The 16,878-nt window shown below is 40.8% G+C and overlaps 1 protein-coding gene across 9 annotated transcripts in view; it reads right to left on the reverse strand.

Annotated features, from left to right (window-relative positions):
* Positions 1 to 16,878, reverse strand: part of RAI14 (retinoic acid induced 14) — a 186,553-nt gene that overhangs the window by 66,344 nt on the left and 103,331 nt on the right. For 8 of the 9 annotated variants that reach the window (XM_027846254.1, XM_027846251.1, XM_027846253.1 and 5 more), the window contains one exon: positions 19 to 149. In XM_027846254.1, the coding sequence (XP_027702055.1) occupies positions 19 to 149 (131 nt within the window). Of the gene's footprint in view, positions 1 to 18; positions 150 to 875; positions 944 to 16,878 lie in introns of all 9 variants that reach the window. The other variant, XM_027846255.1, reaches the window with a different exon arrangement.

Consider the following 16,878-nt stretch of genomic DNA (forward strand, 5'->3'; position numbering starts at 1 on the left):
GGTCAACAAAATACTCACGCAGTTTTGCCCTCACTGTCATGCTTGGTGGCACAGGCGCCCTTCTTGCCCAGCAGGGAGGCCACCTTCTCCGCATCTCCATTCTCCACGGCCTGCAGCAGCCGGTCATCGTTCTTATTCCACTCATTGGTCTGGCAAGCGAGGAAAAGAAAATGGAATAAATGAGTAGGCAAGACCACTGGTCACTCTAGGTTTGATATGCGGGGTCCTTCCTGCATCTTCACATCAGCCCCCCAAAGCCCAGATAAAGTTTCCGCAAATATATCAACTTTAAAAATACCTTTCCCTTCGGCATTCAGAAAAAAAGAGAGCTGCGTGTAAACAGAAAGCGTGCACATGTGTAACTTGAACAGTCACCACAAAATTCTACATTAAAGTCACTTCTTTAAAATTGTGCCTGCTGCCTAGCGCTCCCCATATGCCAGTTTACAGATTAGCTCAATTCTAGCCAACCTTTAGGGCCGCTCCTAGAGATGAGCCTTTGTCTTGGGGTCCAAGGTTCACCTGGTGTGAATATATCACAGACACCAATCTATCTAACCACCCCAGGTTACAAGAGGTTTCAGAGATACAATTGTCTCTTCAGCTTCGATCCAATCACACTTTCCGGTCTTTGTTTACCAATCCCAAAGCCGTGATCTGCATACTAATTCATTCACAAGGAGTCCTAGCCGACCAGGTTCTGTAGGCAGAAATAACTCGGAGCAGCACCCCAACTACCCCTTCCCAAAGGCAAAATAATTCCTTTCCTTATAAGTCACTGCAACACATTCCCAAGTACAGATGGTATCTACTCTCTCCCCCTCCCCCAATTTCAAGTATATTCTATTAGAATCACTCCTAACGAGCCAACTCACCAGAGACAATCCAAGTAAACGCTGAAGGTACGGCATGGTTGGCAGTCAACACACTCAGGTTTCAGAACCTGCAGCAAATAATCAGATGGGGGAGGGACTTAAGCCCAACGACCAACAGGATAAGAGAGGGTGGGCCAGGGCTTGATTTATACCAGGCTCCCACTTGTCTTTGTTTCTGGACACAGCTGCTGATAATGAAAGCATGGAAAGTAGCTGCTGCTGCCCAAAATAGGCCAATCCCCAAAGAGGCAAGGTCTCCAGATGTCCAAGAACTTGGCTGAGAAGAGACATCCTAAATGAAACCTTTCCAATTTGGGGGGAGAGTTACTCACTGGCTTCTGTTACATTTGGAAAATGCCAGGTTTTCCTAGGTCTACACAATCTGGAAATTACATTGCAGTAAATTTCTATCCTTCCAGACATCATTTACATCTTAAAGGTTCTCAAACCTGTTGTTATAGCAAAGAGTTCTGGTCAATTAAAGCCTCATTTTGTTTGCTTCTCAAGATTATCATCTACATGCAATGTTAGATTGCATTCCCAGATAATTTACCCAGATATATAATAAATGGGTGAAAAAAGTTAACAATTGTGTTTTGTGTCAGGCAGTGTGATGAACACTGAAGATCCAAATTAAAAAACAAGACAGTTCCTGCCCTCAAGGATCTTACATTCTAATGGGGGAAACAACACATTGTTGGGAACTGGTGACCAGGGAAGGGCGTTATGGTCTGGAAAGTCAAAAGGATGGAAAGTGGAACAAAAGGGCCTTTCTAGAAGTAATGGCAGTGTTGATCAGAAGCCATTTCCCTCAATAGGGAAAGGTCAAAGGCTATGAACAAAGAATCTAGACTCAGAGGCCAAGTAAACTTAACAGATTTTTGAAATGAGACCTTCCCTACCTCAAACCCCTTGGCATAATTTTCACTGATGAGGAAAAGGGGATTGGTTATCAAGTGACTTGTCCAAGGTCAAATAAAATCTCCAGAGTTGGTCTAGTGCTCTGATTCTACTCCTGATATTCCCTATGCTTAAATTGTACTCCCTTTTCTGGCTTTAATGAACAAAATTCTTACCTATCCTTTAAAGCTTAAATGCCACCTCCTCCATGAAGTCATTCCTGACCACCCCACCAAGCATCCTAGATGGTAACAATCTCACACCTTTGCTTTGAATGCACTTATCATGTAATGTGCATCATTTATCTATGCCTTCCTCCCCCAGCTGCAGGGACCTACTAAGTGTTATCTAAACTTTGTATTCCTCCCTACACACCCCGTAACCCCCAGCCACATAGCACAGTATAGCACATAGCAGGTAGGTATTTAAGTCCTGTTGCTGTGAAAGTCATTTAGGAGCTTTTCCTGATCTGAGACAACCAAGTTGAACTAAATTGGGGAGATCAAAAGGAGAATAAGCAACAGAAAAAACGTGGGTTACTTATACCCATTTAGGAAATAGCCAGTGGAGCGACTCTCTTCTTTACACCAGACCGAAATCACTGGCAGCTGATTGCCCCCCGACCTGTGCAGTGAGTAGCAACATTTTCAGGTTATCATCAGGCAAATCCTTTAGAAGCGCCTCTTGAAAGTGCTCGAGACAGCCTAATCTGAGTAATCCATGCAAGGCGAACTCACCAGTTGCTTGCTATGCACAGCTAAAGCCTGCAAAAGAAGGCATTCCTTGGTCTCCTTGTGAACGCTGGTGTTGGGCCAGGCATCTTATTTCTGCATGTGAGAGCTACTCAAAGTTTAGGAGCTCCCAGGAAGAATTCCTTTTCATTTAGAGTCACTGACCATCTCAAATCACAGCTACCTGTCCTATTCATTTATCTCCAAAGAGCACATCATCATCTCATGTCACCTAGATGATAAATAAGGCTTCCTTCCAGCCAGCAGCACAGAAGAGCTACAGCCAGCAGCACCAGAGGGTAGCAATGGGAAAGGAAGCCTCCTATTTCCTCTGTTTACTGACGAGTACCAACAGTAACATGTTGCTGTATACTTTGCCCTAGACTAAATTTCACAGTAAACTTTACTAATAAACAAAAATTTATCTCAAGATATAATTTTACTAATACTAATTGATTCTAGGACGCCTAGAGTTCCTACTGACTTTGCTTCAAAAGGAAAAGTATCCAGTGTCTTTTAGAATTTTCCTCACCTGAGACAATTAGTGTGAGGAAAACAAAATGGTGGATGAGCTACAGAAAACACAAGAGTTACTGACACTCATTTAGGAAATAGCTTTCAAAATCATTCTTTCATTCAATAAGCATTTATTTTATTTACATCCATTTAGGAAGCAGGCCTCAGAAAGGTTCTAGTCATTCTTTCATTCAATCAGAATTTACTTAAACACTAACTACGTTGCTGGCACACAGGTAGGCGCAGAGGATATAAATTGAAATTGTTTCTGCTCTCAAGATGCTTGCATTCCATGGGAGGTGGGGAGTGGGGGGTGGGGAGAGACACAATATGTACCCATATAAATACAAAATACACTCAAAGTAATTTTTTGGGAAAAGGAGAAAATACTACCAACTAGGGAAATTAGGAAAATCCTTGTGTATTATTAAGGCCTAGTATCTTCATTTAGGGTAGAATCTGACCCATTGAAGAACAGAAATTAATTTTCCTAAAATCAGTAACATAGGGAGAGCTTTAGAAAGTTCAACTCGAATAGCAAATAGCAAGAAACAGTAAATGGATACTTGCTAGCAAAGAAATGGACTAATTTTCATTTTGGAAAACATGATTCAAGAAAAATGAAAAGTCAATTCCTTTACTAGCAAATGAATATCCATTTACTATTTTTTGCTTTTTGTAAGAATTTCTTAAAATAACAACTGTCCTTTATATAACTTTAAAGTTTGCAAAACCTAAAGCCAAATACTGATCCCTTTTCTTTGAATTTTTGCTAGAATCTAGCTTCTCCTCAAAATAAAGCTGGCAAAACCAGGTCACCTATGAAATGTACGACCACATATACATGCATCTACATGTGCACATACATGCAAACAATTCAACTGACATGTGGAAGTGAGTAGAGGCAGCAGAAGCTGGAGAGGAAGGAAAGACAGCTCTATCTATGCTGGGAAATGTCTGAATACCACTTGTGGTACCTGAGAGAGAATGGACAGAGCCAACAAAGGAAGAGGATGCAGGCTAGGAAGGGAAGTACTGGAAGCTATCATGCAAAGAAGGAAACAGTGAAGGTGTTTCAACAGCTAAGTTTCACTTACAGAATTTCCACAAGGATTGAAAAGGGTATCACAATAAAAATCTGTGATAATGAGAAATTAAGGCACAGAATTCCAAATATGATCAATTTATTAGCAAGGCTAGCAATGGCAATAAAAGAGATCCAAGACAAAGTGGGATGGAGGGCCCTAATGATAAGTCTAATATAGGAAACCGGATTATTAACAGCTGGCTTTCCAAGATGTGGTACTGTTACCCAGACAGCCACTATTAGGTCTAAGGGGAAGCTGATGCTTACATAGCACTATTATCTGGTCATGGGCCAGGGAGCTGTTTATACTAATAATAAGCTTTGGAATTCACAACTGGCCATTTCATATCCCTTTCAAAACCACAGTTTTGAGAGCATCACCTCCCTCATTCCGTGCTATAGACCACTGAGATTTTCCTACCTCTTCCATTCTTGTCAGTCAACATACATTTACTAAAGAACTACTGAATGTCAGGTATGATGCTAAACACAAGAAATACAAATATGAAAAAAGAAAGCCAATCCCTGCCTTCAAGGAGCATTCTAACGCAGGAAGTCAACACACAAAAGGAAATTGAAAGCAGGTTGGTGTGAGGAGGAAAGGTACCTGGCACCTGAGGCATGATTGAGACTGAAATTCAGAGTAGTGTAGCTGAATGGGAAAGGAAGAGCTAGCTGGCCTGATGGAGGTTCTGGGAATTCGTGAACTCTGCCCTCTAATCAGAAGGGACCTGGGGACAAGGAGTACTAATAAGGTGTGAGTTCCAGAGCTGAAGTGATCTTCAGGTATGAAGAGGATCCTGGGGCATGACAGATAAGTCCAAAGGAACACAGCTTAGTAGGAAATAGTACTTGTATATAATGTCTATCCAAGGAGAGGGACAATGTTCCATGCCAAGAATTCCACTGTCCTCTACTGGATGAGCCTAAAGAGATGTTGAATAAATACTGTCTGCATCACTGCACTTTGGAATCTGGTCCCTTGGTGGAGTGGTCCTTCCTTAGTTGAAATCAAAGTTATAAATGCCCAAAGGGACTTTCTTACCAACTTATCTTGTTCAATCTTCTACCATAAAGTAGGCTGATACCAAAACTGTCTAGTTCAGAAGAATATTTAACTTGAAGATCTCTACAACATTTCAAAATAACCCATTTCTCTCTCTAAAGACCATGCACCTTACCAATATTCTTACTTGCTCTTCAGGAGGACAAATTCTCTGCCCCTATCACACCCAGTGTCATTATTGCCCCTTTATGTAGGCTAGGTTCCACAAACTCAAACTTGATAACCATTTCTGAAATCCTTACTATGTGCCAGGCCCTCAGCTAGGTACTCAAGATTCAACAATAAAGATGAAAAAAAATCATTGCCTTTACAGAGCTTGCATTCTACTGGAAACAGATTTAAGCAAATGGTTTGGAGTCAAAGGATCCCACATTACAACCCTAGCTTTGCTACTTATTAATTTAACAACTATGCACATGCTGTTTCCAATACCTAGACCTTCCTTCTCCCTTCCTCATCCACCCATTGAAAACCTGCCCACATATCCTTCAAGATCCAACACAAAGTACCACTAGCTCCCCAAAGTCTTATCTGATACTCTCAGCACACGCTAAAATCTCTTTATTCTCACAAATACTACAGCACTAGCCATCCGTACCACATAACCTAGCATTTGTTTGCACATTGTCTTACAGGGCTCTCCAACTATTTCATGTGTGTTCATTGTGTCTTCTCAACTAGTTTATGGGCAACTAGAATACAGGAGCTGGGATTCCATTGATTGCCAGTATGATCTTAGGTCTCTTTCTCCTCTTACCCAGTCAATTCTCTGGTCCTCATCTACAAAACGAAGGTGTTAAATTAGGCTTCTTCTAATTCTCACATTCAAAACTGTCATGGAAGTCTCCAATACAGGACCAAAGATTTAGAGCCAGAAGGTCATCTCATCCAAATCCCTCATTCTATAGGTGAGCAAACTAAGACCCACAGATTGATTTTCCCAAGGTCATAGAGTGACAAAGCCAGGATTAAAACTCAGGTCCTCTAATCCTAAATTCATTGTTCTTTTCTATCTAACAGGTTGCTTTCTGAACTAATAAGTATTTAATGAGCATGCTCCTGTCTGGCACTAAGATCAAAGAAGGTATTGAACTGCTGTTCAATTGCTAAAGAGCTATATAAATGTTAGCTATAATAGTGCTTGGTGGCTGGGTAGCGTAGTAGAGTGCCGGGTCTGAAGTCAGGAAGACCTGAATTCAAATCTAGCCTCAGATACCAGCTATATAACTCTGGGCAAGTCACTTAACCCTGTTTACCTCAGTTTCCTCATTTGTAAAATGAGCAGGAAAAGGAAATGGCAAACCACTCATGTATATTTGCCAAGAAAACTCCAAATAAGGTCACAAAGATTCAGCCGAATGAATAATAATAGCATAATAGTGCTAGAGGAATGCCCTTTGCCCACAAGGGGTTTACAATCTACCCTCTTTTTAGGTTCACATGGCAGAAAGACAAGTATCTTTTCCCCTACTTTCTATTCTACCTACCCTCACTGATAAAAGGAAAAAATATGGTCAAGTGGAAAGGGACTTGGTACTGGTATTCAAGAAACCTGAATCCTAATCTCAGCTCTGTCATCCACAGACTGTCTCATTTTTGGGTACACTGCCTTCCCTCCGGGTCTCATTTTCCTCAGCTGTAAACAAAGGAAATTGGAATGGATGACCTCTCAGACCTCTTGTAACACTAACATTTTAGGACTCTGATTATCAGTGACTGGGAATTCCTAGAACATAGCCCCAATACCTGGTCTCTGGAAGCTTACGATCTATGATAGGAAATCCATTATCCTTTAAGGAGAAGATAATACCCGGAACCAACATTCAAATTATTCTGTTTTCTATCCCACTACCTAAATCATGATAAGTCACTGGTAAAAATGCTTTTACAAGCACTTAAAAGATCTCAAGAGAAACAAACCTTAAAACAAGCACTTTACTAGCAAGACCCCCTTTCCCGGGAACTGTTTAAGAGCATGCTATTTCAGCTAAACACATCAGATTGCATTTGCAAATTTAGGAGGCCATATGTTACGTTCCAGAACAGTGTGTAATGCCTTAGCTATGAAGAGGGAAGCAACATGTGAGCCTTGCAAGCATTTCCGTGCAGTGTGGCCTTGAAGCATTTTGTACAAGAGACCAAAAGCAAGGCTTTCGATAGCTCCTTCAGGGCTTCCCACTAGAGCTAACATTTTTATAGCTCTCCCAATATTAGTTATGTTAGCAACTGAGCAGAAGTCTAATTCCTTCTCTGATGCTAGTTACCTCAATATAATTTTAACCACACCCCTTTTCGCTCTCCTTAGCTTTCTTCCCTAGACATCAATTTATTCTGAATTTTAGCACTTACTATTATTATTCTAGCCATATTGTATTCATTTCTCTTACCTGTCCTTATTTCCCATGTCAGTACATGACAGACATTTACTGTCTTAATGGTTTCCCCCATTGAAGGTTGGGCCCTGTCTCAAGAGACTCGTCTTGCAGGGCAGCTAGGTGGTGCAGTGAATACAGCACTGGTCCTGAAGTCAGGAGGACCTGAGTTGAAATCCGGCCTCAAGTCACTTAAACCCATAGCCTAGCAAAAAAAAAGAGAGAGAGAGACAGACAGAGAGGGAGAGAGAGAGAGAGAGAGAGAGGGAGGCTTGTTTTCCCAACATCTGGGGTAACAGACAAAATAAAAACCTTTATAATGACCACAGGGGCACTGAGGCAGTACACAAACAGCCAGAGCCCTAAGTTTGGATCACTTGGGCACAAAAAAACAAGTTTTTTTCTTTCCTCCTCTTGGAAACATACTTGTCAACAAACCTATGAAATCCTAAACCTAACCTGTCAGAGTAGAGAGAATATACTGATGAGAGCCATGGGAAAGAGCTATTTTTGACTTCCTTTATGAAAGATGCTGAGGCTTTGATTCTTCATTGCAGTGGCCCAGTTCTTCTGATTCCAACTCAAAGAACAGCTAAGGTACTACTAGAGACTCCTACTCTTGGGTAAGAATTCTTTTCCTGTTCCCTGACACTCTGCTACTTCTTCCTAAGTGATAATCAGTAAGGTGACAATGAAAGACCCATGTGGTCCAAATTAATAAGGAAGAAAATTTAAATGTAAAGAAAAGAGAAAATAAGAAAGTGACCTTCTGAACCAGAAGGAATGACATATCAAAACCTATTGTACTTTTGGAGCACCTACTGTGATGGGCACAAGAGAAGATAGATACAAAAAGGAGAGGGCTCAATTCCTGACCTCAAAGAGTTTACAATGTACTTACAAAGATAAGTGATACACAAGAAAAGATAGCCAACAACACAAAGCAGCTGACATTTAGGTACCAAATGAACATTAAAGACACTAAATATAAGGGGATCAGAGGAGAAAAAGATTCAGATGTGGGGTGAAAATGAATAAATAAAGGGAGCTACCAGGAATCTCAGATAGTTAAGAACCCTCACCTTTTATGGTATGTGGGTCATGGACCCCTTTGGCAGAATGGTGAAGCATACAGACTCCTTCTAAGAATAATGTTTGTTGCTTACATTCAAAATGGAAAGGAATGCTAAATTTCAGCAAGATACCACCGAATGTAAGGATATAATTTTTTTTTCCCTCTTTAAGTTCATGGAGTTCTGTCACTCTTTGGAATGAAAGCTCCCTGAAGCCAGAGATGATGATATTTTTGTCTTTTGTCTCCCCAATGCCTAGCAGTGTTCAGTACCCAGGTAGCGTTTAATTTATGCTGGCTGATTTTCACAACTGTCCAGGCAAAACTGATGTGATGGCACAAGCTTGGAGTCTCTAATCCATTCTGCCAGGGAGGCTGAGACTGGTGGATCACTTGAGCTCAGAAGGTCTAAGATGTAGTGAGCTAAGCCCACTGTATGTTTCTGCAAAAGTCTGCAGAAACACTAATACAGTGAACCCTTCCCCCTTCCAATATTGGGGACGGGATGGGGTATCAGGCTGCCTAAGGAGGAGCGAACTGGTCCAGGTTGGAAAAAGGGAACAGGTCAAGTTTCTCATACAGATCAGAAGTAGAATTCACCCCATGAGTAGAGCCACTTCACTTCCAACCTGGGTGACAAAACAACAAACCAGCAGAATAAAAGGAGTCCAGGCAAGTGGTAATGAAGATCTCAACTAGAGAAGATGACTGATGCAAGAGAAAGGAGGTGGAACTATCTGTGGAGGTGGAACTGGCAGGAGGCAATGGATTGGAAGGTGAGGGAATGGGAAGGGTCAATGATGACCTGAGGTTATAAACTAGGATGACTAGGAAGCTGTTGGTGTCATCACTGCAAACAGGGAATTTTGAAGGAGAGGTTTAGGGGAAAGTTCTATTTGGGGTTTGTTTAAAGTCAAGTTCAGATGGAAATACTTTTATTTTTAGAAGCAAAGGATAATAATAGTTTTGTTTATGACAAGGTTTAGTTACTACTTAAGCTCATTCTTGATAATTTCCTCTGAAGTGACAGTCTCACATTCCACTCACACATTATTATATACACACTAGCCAAACACGCCATGTTATCATGTCTTAGCTATTCATCTGCATAATGCCCTCCTTGTTCACACAAAAGCCACACAGGTGTTTTTGGTGGGTAAAAACCTTAACACCAGCTTCCCTTCCACTCTTAATATTCTAGACTGTGCCTACCAGTTGCTGCTAATAGAATTCACTTTGATCTAGTCAAACCCTCCATTCTGCGTTAGGTACACAGGACAGGAGCACAAAGAACCCAGTCCAGAACTCAGTATAACAAAGCCCAGCTGTCATTTTCTACTTTCTTGCTCCGAGAGGCACTGTTGATTAAGTAATGAAGTTAAACCTTTATTAAAGGAAATCAATTGGGTGTTCCCAAAAGCACTTCATCTAAGTCCACACTAACACACAAGGGCATTTGACATGAGGTAGGTAGCACAGTCTATTCTTAGTGTTAAGTAAATATAAGATAGAGAACAGCCCTCTCATAAAAGAAAAGGATCACAGGAAAAACAAACAAAAAACCTTCCAACAAAGCAAGCCAGACAGAGGTGGGCTCTTAGATTTGGAGTCAGAGGAGGTAGAGCAGTGGATAGAGCACTGGAGCTGGAGTCATCTGGAAGATTCCTCTTCATGAGTTCAAGTCCAGCCTCAGATACTGCCTAGCTGTGTGACCATGGGCAAGTCACTTAACCCCGTTTGCCTCAGTTCCTCATCTGTAAAATGAGCTGGAAAAGGAAATGGAAAACCACTCCTGTACCTTTGCCAAGAAAACCCCAAATGGGGGCACAAAGTGTTGGAACACGACTGAAAACTGCAAAACAACAAAGACTTGGTTCAAATCCCACCCTGCCACTTACTACTTAATGTGACCTTGGAAAAGTTATTTAACCTCTCCAGACCTGTTTCCTCACCTGTAAAATGGTTGGGGGTGGGGGGTGGGAGATGGAGATATTGGATGACCTTTAGAGATTCCTTCCAGCTCTAACTCTCTGACTCTAGTTCAGATGGAAAACAACATTGTATAGTGGAAAGAGTTTTGGGTCTTGGTACCAAAAGACCTAAGAGAAGAATGAAGACCTGCGCCATCTTTAAGAAAATGCTATGGCATGATAGTCCTGAGAATCAAATAAGACAAAATTATGGCATGTAAGGTGCTGTGTAACTGTATATAAGTAAGATCAGTCAATCAGTAAGTAAGGATTTATTAAGTACCTACTCTGTGCCAAACTCAATGCTAAGTGGCGGGCATACAAGAAAATACAAATGATAGTCCCAGGCCTCAAGGAGTTTACAATCTAATGGAGGAAAACAACACACAAAAGGAAACTGATGGGAGTGGGAGGGGGAAGAAAGTACATGGGGACAAGAAGGGGAAATCTGTAGTACTACAGCTGAGTGGGAAGTAAAGAGATGTCTGGCCTAGTCATCCTTAAATAGGGATCCAGAACGAAGCTCTCTACCCTCCAGTCGGAGGGAGGGGCTCCAGGGTGGAGGGTATGGATGAGAGGTGAGTTTCAGGGCTATAACAAAGGGGTTACTGGGCATGATGGAGAAGTTCAGAGGAGAACAGCTGGGTGGAAAACGAAAGAGATTATTACTATGCAGGCTATCCAAATAAACTCTGTACACTAAAAGAGAAAGCCCAAAATTCAAAATGACTGAAACAGAACATTAAAGTAGTCTAGGCCTCAGTTTCTTCATTTGTTAAACATGACAGTAGGATCAGGTGATGTCTAAAGTTCCTTCCAGCTCCAACTCCCATATGTAAAAAGATCACATGGAAAAGGGGAAAAGAGTCAGCTTCATTCTAATCTAACCCTGGAAGTTCCCAATTCCACATGTCTTTTAAGCTCTTAAATCACACCCAATACAATATATGAACACTTGGTTTTATGCAAAAGAAATGGGAAAGGGTAATACAGCTAGGTGGTGCACTGGGCTTGCAATCAGGAAGCCTCATCTTCCTGAGTTCAAATCTGGCCTCAGATCCTTACTAGCTGTGTGACCCTGGGCAAGTCACTTAACCCTGTGGCCTCAGTTTCCCCATCTGTCAAATGATCTGGAGAAGGAAATGGCAAACTACTCCAGTATCTCTGCCAAGAAATCCCCAAATAGGGTCATGAAGAGTTGGACATGACTAAACAACAAAAACAATACACTTTAAAAAAAGAATTCAGCATTTTCTCTTTCTGAATAGCCCACTAGCCTAGTACATTCAAACCCAGACTTGGTTAATGAAACTGAGCTACCAATTTGAAAGACATTTACCTGGAGCATAAAATGAGGTACACTTGTGACCTAAGCATGTTATATCTGAAACATGGATTTACTGGCCCACTTCTCATCACGCACAGATAAAACATTCCAAGACATGTCTGCCTATAATTCAAGCACACGCCGAAAGTATTCTAGGCATGCATCTGAGCATAATATCCAGCTCCAATTCTGACATTTTTCTCAGATTCAAAGCCGTATAGTATAGATTTCATATGGGGTAGGTGTCTGAGTGCAGTTAAAAATAACTCTGTTTCTTGTACAAGTTCTGCCTAAATAGAAAATAAGACCAACTAAATGTTCAGAGAGTATGGCAGGATTTCAAGCACAGAGGCCTCAGGGGAATAAAGCAACCTCAGCAACATGTTGGGACTTCAGAGTTGGAGGAAGGCCCCTTAGAGATCAACTAATCCAACCTCTCTCATTTTATAGGGAATGAAACTGGGGCTCAACACGGAAGCGTGACTTGGCCAGACTCACACAAACAGTAAATGGCAAGCTTTAACTGTGACTGGAACTCAAGTCTTCCATTTCCAAATTTAGTGATCTTTCCAATACCCCATGCCTTTAAAGCAAAAAAAAAAAAAAATCTGTTTAAGATTTGTTGCACATTTCCTATTCTTTGATGTGGACTCCATTAGCTCAGGAGGTAAGGGCAAGTGCTAATGAGGCCAAAGATTCAGTTCATAGCTAGGTTAGGAAACTTCTACCAAGTGCAAACTCTATTGCATAGCTATAGACTGCCCATGCCTAACCCACAGCAGCTGCTGGCAGAATACATCAAAGCCCAGAAGAGGAAGAGGGTTCATAGATCAGCAAAAGCTGCCATGATGGCTAGAAAAGTTTAACACATGGGCCCCCACAGACTGCCTGTACATCAGTAGCATCATCTTTCTGCATGGATACAGGCCCGGGTCCCATTCATTAATATAAACTGGGTGTCAACTTGTAGTCTGAAGACCAAATTACTATGCCTACTTTAGGAAGCTACTTGCTCCATGATTTCCTTTGTCATCCAATGAATACAAAACCTTGGACTAAAATTGACCAAATCCTCCATTATCATCATCATCATCATCATCACTTTTGCTAAAATGGGAAAAATGCCAACTTCATGACCATTCGCACACTCAAAACACACCCACAATGAACATGCAACATCACTTTTGCTTGATTATGCATACTAGTTACAAGGGTTTTGCTTCTGTTTTCCAGTGGCAGGGAAGACAGTGGGGAAAGAAAAAACATTTGTTCATTGAGAAAAGGGCAGCTACATGGTACAGGGGATAGAGCGCTGGGCCTGGAGTCAAGCAGACTCATCTTTCTGAATTCAAATCCAGCCTGAGTCACTTACTAGCTGTGTAACCCTGGGCAAGTCATTTAAGCCTGTTTGCCTCCGTTTCCTCATCTGTCAAATCAGCTGGAGAAGGAAATGGCAAACCACTCCAGTATCTTTGTCAAACCCCAAATAGAGTCATGAAGAGTCAGACAACAACTGGACAATGACTGAACAACAAATTGAGAAAAAATAAAATTAATTAAAAAACTTATTCTCTATCTGGTAATACCTCAAATTTACCACATCCAAAAATGAAACCATCCTCTTCCCTACTTACTTGTTTCCACCAGTCTCACCCTACCAAATTAGCTCTCTCTCCCTGACTTTTCTGTACACAATAACTTACCATCCTTTTTGCTGGCCAGGTTCAAAATATAAGCTGCTAAAATATAAACTGACATTCCTAAAACACAGATCTGGCCATGTCACTTTTTCCTCTCACTTCCAATCTTCAAAGGTTTTTTATTGTTTCTAGGATAAAATATGAATCCCCCAGACTAGCATTTAATGCTCTCTACAATCTGGCACCAACTAGCTTTCTATTCTTATTTCAAAATTTTTCTCTTCCTGTGCTCTTCATTCTAGTCAAACTGACAAGTTAGCTTCCCCTCATAAAATGATATACTATCTCCCACTTCCAAGCCTTTTGCACAAGTGATCTCCCATATATAGAATACATTTACTCTTCACTTCCCCCACTTAGAATCCCTCACTTCCTTTAAAGTGCAGTTTGGGCACTACCTCCTACTCCTACCTCCTCTTATTTGTGCACAAATAGAATGTAGGCTTCTTGAGCGTGAAGATGGTTCAGCATAGTACCTTACACAAAGTAGGTACTTAATAAATGTTTGCTGATGTCAAAAGAGAACTTTTGGTAGAACTTAACTGACTCCATTTTGTGCTATATTGATGTTATTTATATAAATATACTGTATGTACCAAATGTCTCCTTTAGTACCTCCCTTCCCCCAATCACTCTACAATTACAAAAGAAAACTCATAATACTTTTAATAGTTCCAGGAACTCATCCAATTCTCTTTATTCTATCTAATAAGGCATTTTAGTAGGAGCTTAACAAATGCTAATTAACTGATAGATAAAGAAGATTCAGTCTCCTTTCCTGTAAATGGTTAAGCCAAAGGTCTTTGTTAACAGTTTAATTATCCTTTTTCTTTTGCTAATAATGTGGCTTTTTCACCCAACGACATCTTACCCAAAACTGCTTTGTTAGCCTGACTACCTATGTGGGTGCACCTACCAGATCTCACCCAAACTCTTCTAGGTCATGTAGCTCTGAAGGAGAAGCAAACTATCTATCCATCTACACACATGTACATATATATACACACACATACATGTACACATATACATACCTACACACATATACACACATACACATACACATATACATAGGCATAGGTACAAAATGTATATATGCGTATGTATATGGGTCACCTGTGGAACTGTAAGACACATATGTCTATCACCTGCTGATGGTGTGTGTCACACTCTTGAGTTGATAAATAAACTGCAGTGTGCCCTTCTACAACCTGTGCTGGCTTTTTTTGTGCAGTGGTTGGCAAGGACCCTGAAAATTCTTGGCACATCAAATTGAATTGAATGTGGCGGTGAGGACTAGGGAGTTAATCAGCCACCATTCTTCCATAATCTTTCTCATTTCCATGCCATCTTCTGCTACCACTCTAGTTCTGGTTCTCCTGACTTCTTACTTGGATCCTAACTGGTCTTTCTGCTTCCAGTATCTCCCCATTTCAAGTCTTTCATACATTACCTCCAGAGTGGTCTTCCAAAAGCACAGATATAATCCTGTTACGCCAGTCTTCAAAAACTTTCAAATAGATCCCAGCTGCCTACCAACTAAACTCAAAACCCATAAAGAGCCTTCCACATTCTGTCCCCAATTTACCTTTCAAGCTTGAGCTCCTATTATGCCCCTATGAACCAGTCAAACTGGACCACTCACCATATCCCAGAGTCATAATGTACCTCATCATGTCTGCTCCTTTGCTCATGAGATTCTACCAGAAGATAACTCACCTCCCAACACATAATTTTTGTCTAAGGAAATCTTTTAAATTTGAACTGAAATGCCATCTTTCTATGACGTTCCTGATTACCCACCAGCTGACTGCAGACAGAATGCCAGGCTTGGAGTCAAAAATACCCAAGGTTTGAATTCTACCGCAGACACTAGCTATGTGACCCTGGGCAAAGCACAAAAATCTCTCTCAGCCTTAGTTTCCCCAACTATAAAATAGGGATAATGACAGCCCCCAACTCACAGGATTGTTAAAAAAGGATCAGATGAGATAGTATATGTAAACTATATACTGGTCTATGGTTGAAGTTATGGTAATATTTTTAATATGCAGCTGATCATGCCTGCCTTATACAATTTACCTTTATCCTATCTTGCTCTCCCTCCCACCCCTACCCCCCCCCCCCAAATCCACACATCAAAAGAGACAGATTAGAACTATCTCGTTCTTCATGATCATCATAACCTTAGGAGCCGGTTAAGAACAGCTAGAAACTGCAGGGGTTCTTTTACTGATGAGGTCTCACTGAATAATGTTTCTTAATGGATTTTAAGGAACCAAGTGAGAAAACTAAATAATTACAATGTAAGATTTGGTAGGCTGGCCAGTCATTGCTAAATGATGCAAATCAGGATATGATATTCAAGTAACACATGAAAATTTCTTTAAAATACTAAAGGCACTCACACTTGGCTCATATGAACTATGAAAATTTGGCACTTACTATTATATTTTGCAATCTTAGTAGATATGGCTCTTTGCCTACCTCTTTCATGCTTTAGCCATTTTCAACCTTAATTGTAACCTAAACATGCATTTACAAAAAAAACCCAAAAAAACCCAAAACCAATCAAAGGATAACGTCCATCCTCCCTATCTTAGAATTCAAGACTATCAGAATACTGTACCCATGAGCTTAGAAAGTTTCAGAACATACTCTATGCAAATGCAATGTTCAACCAGACTATCTCCTCTGGCTCCCTAAAGCAGCCACATGCATTCTTGCCTCCATAAGGCATCACTCCACTTTATCTATCTACCTCCTTCTCCCCTTTTCATGACCTACTTTATGTTCCACCTCCTCCATTAAGCCTCTCCAGACCCACTGATCTCCATTTCTCCTCTAAACTCACAACTGTCACTGTCTATAAATGTTTGTTGACAAGTCAGTGAATTTCCGATTTGGTACTTAACCACTTAGTGTCCTCTGGTGTCTCCTGTTAAGAAGGTCAGGAAAGATTAGCTCCTAATATGACTATGTCATCTCCCCAACTAGATTTTAAGCTCCTTGAGAGCAGGGACCATGTCTTATATTTCTTTGTATGCCCCACAATACCAGGCACAGTGGCATGCACATAACATACACTCAAAATTGAAGTTTCCCTGCCTATTTGTGAGTAGAGCTATTGATACTTCAACTGATCATTTCTATGTTGAAGGTATGTACATTATGCAAGAAGGTTTAAAGTCCACTAAACCCAAAAAATACATTTCCTAAAAAAAGTTTTTAATGATATATTTATACAGAGTCTAGTATTGTGTGA

The sequence above is a fragment of the Vombatus ursinus genome, unplaced genomic scaffold (genome assembly GCF_900497805.2).
Source record: "Vombatus ursinus unplaced genomic scaffold, bare-nosed wombat genome assembly UNPS02015106.1, whole genome shotgun sequence".
NCBI lineage: Eukaryota > Metazoa > Chordata > Mammalia > Diprotodontia > Vombatidae > Vombatus > Vombatus ursinus.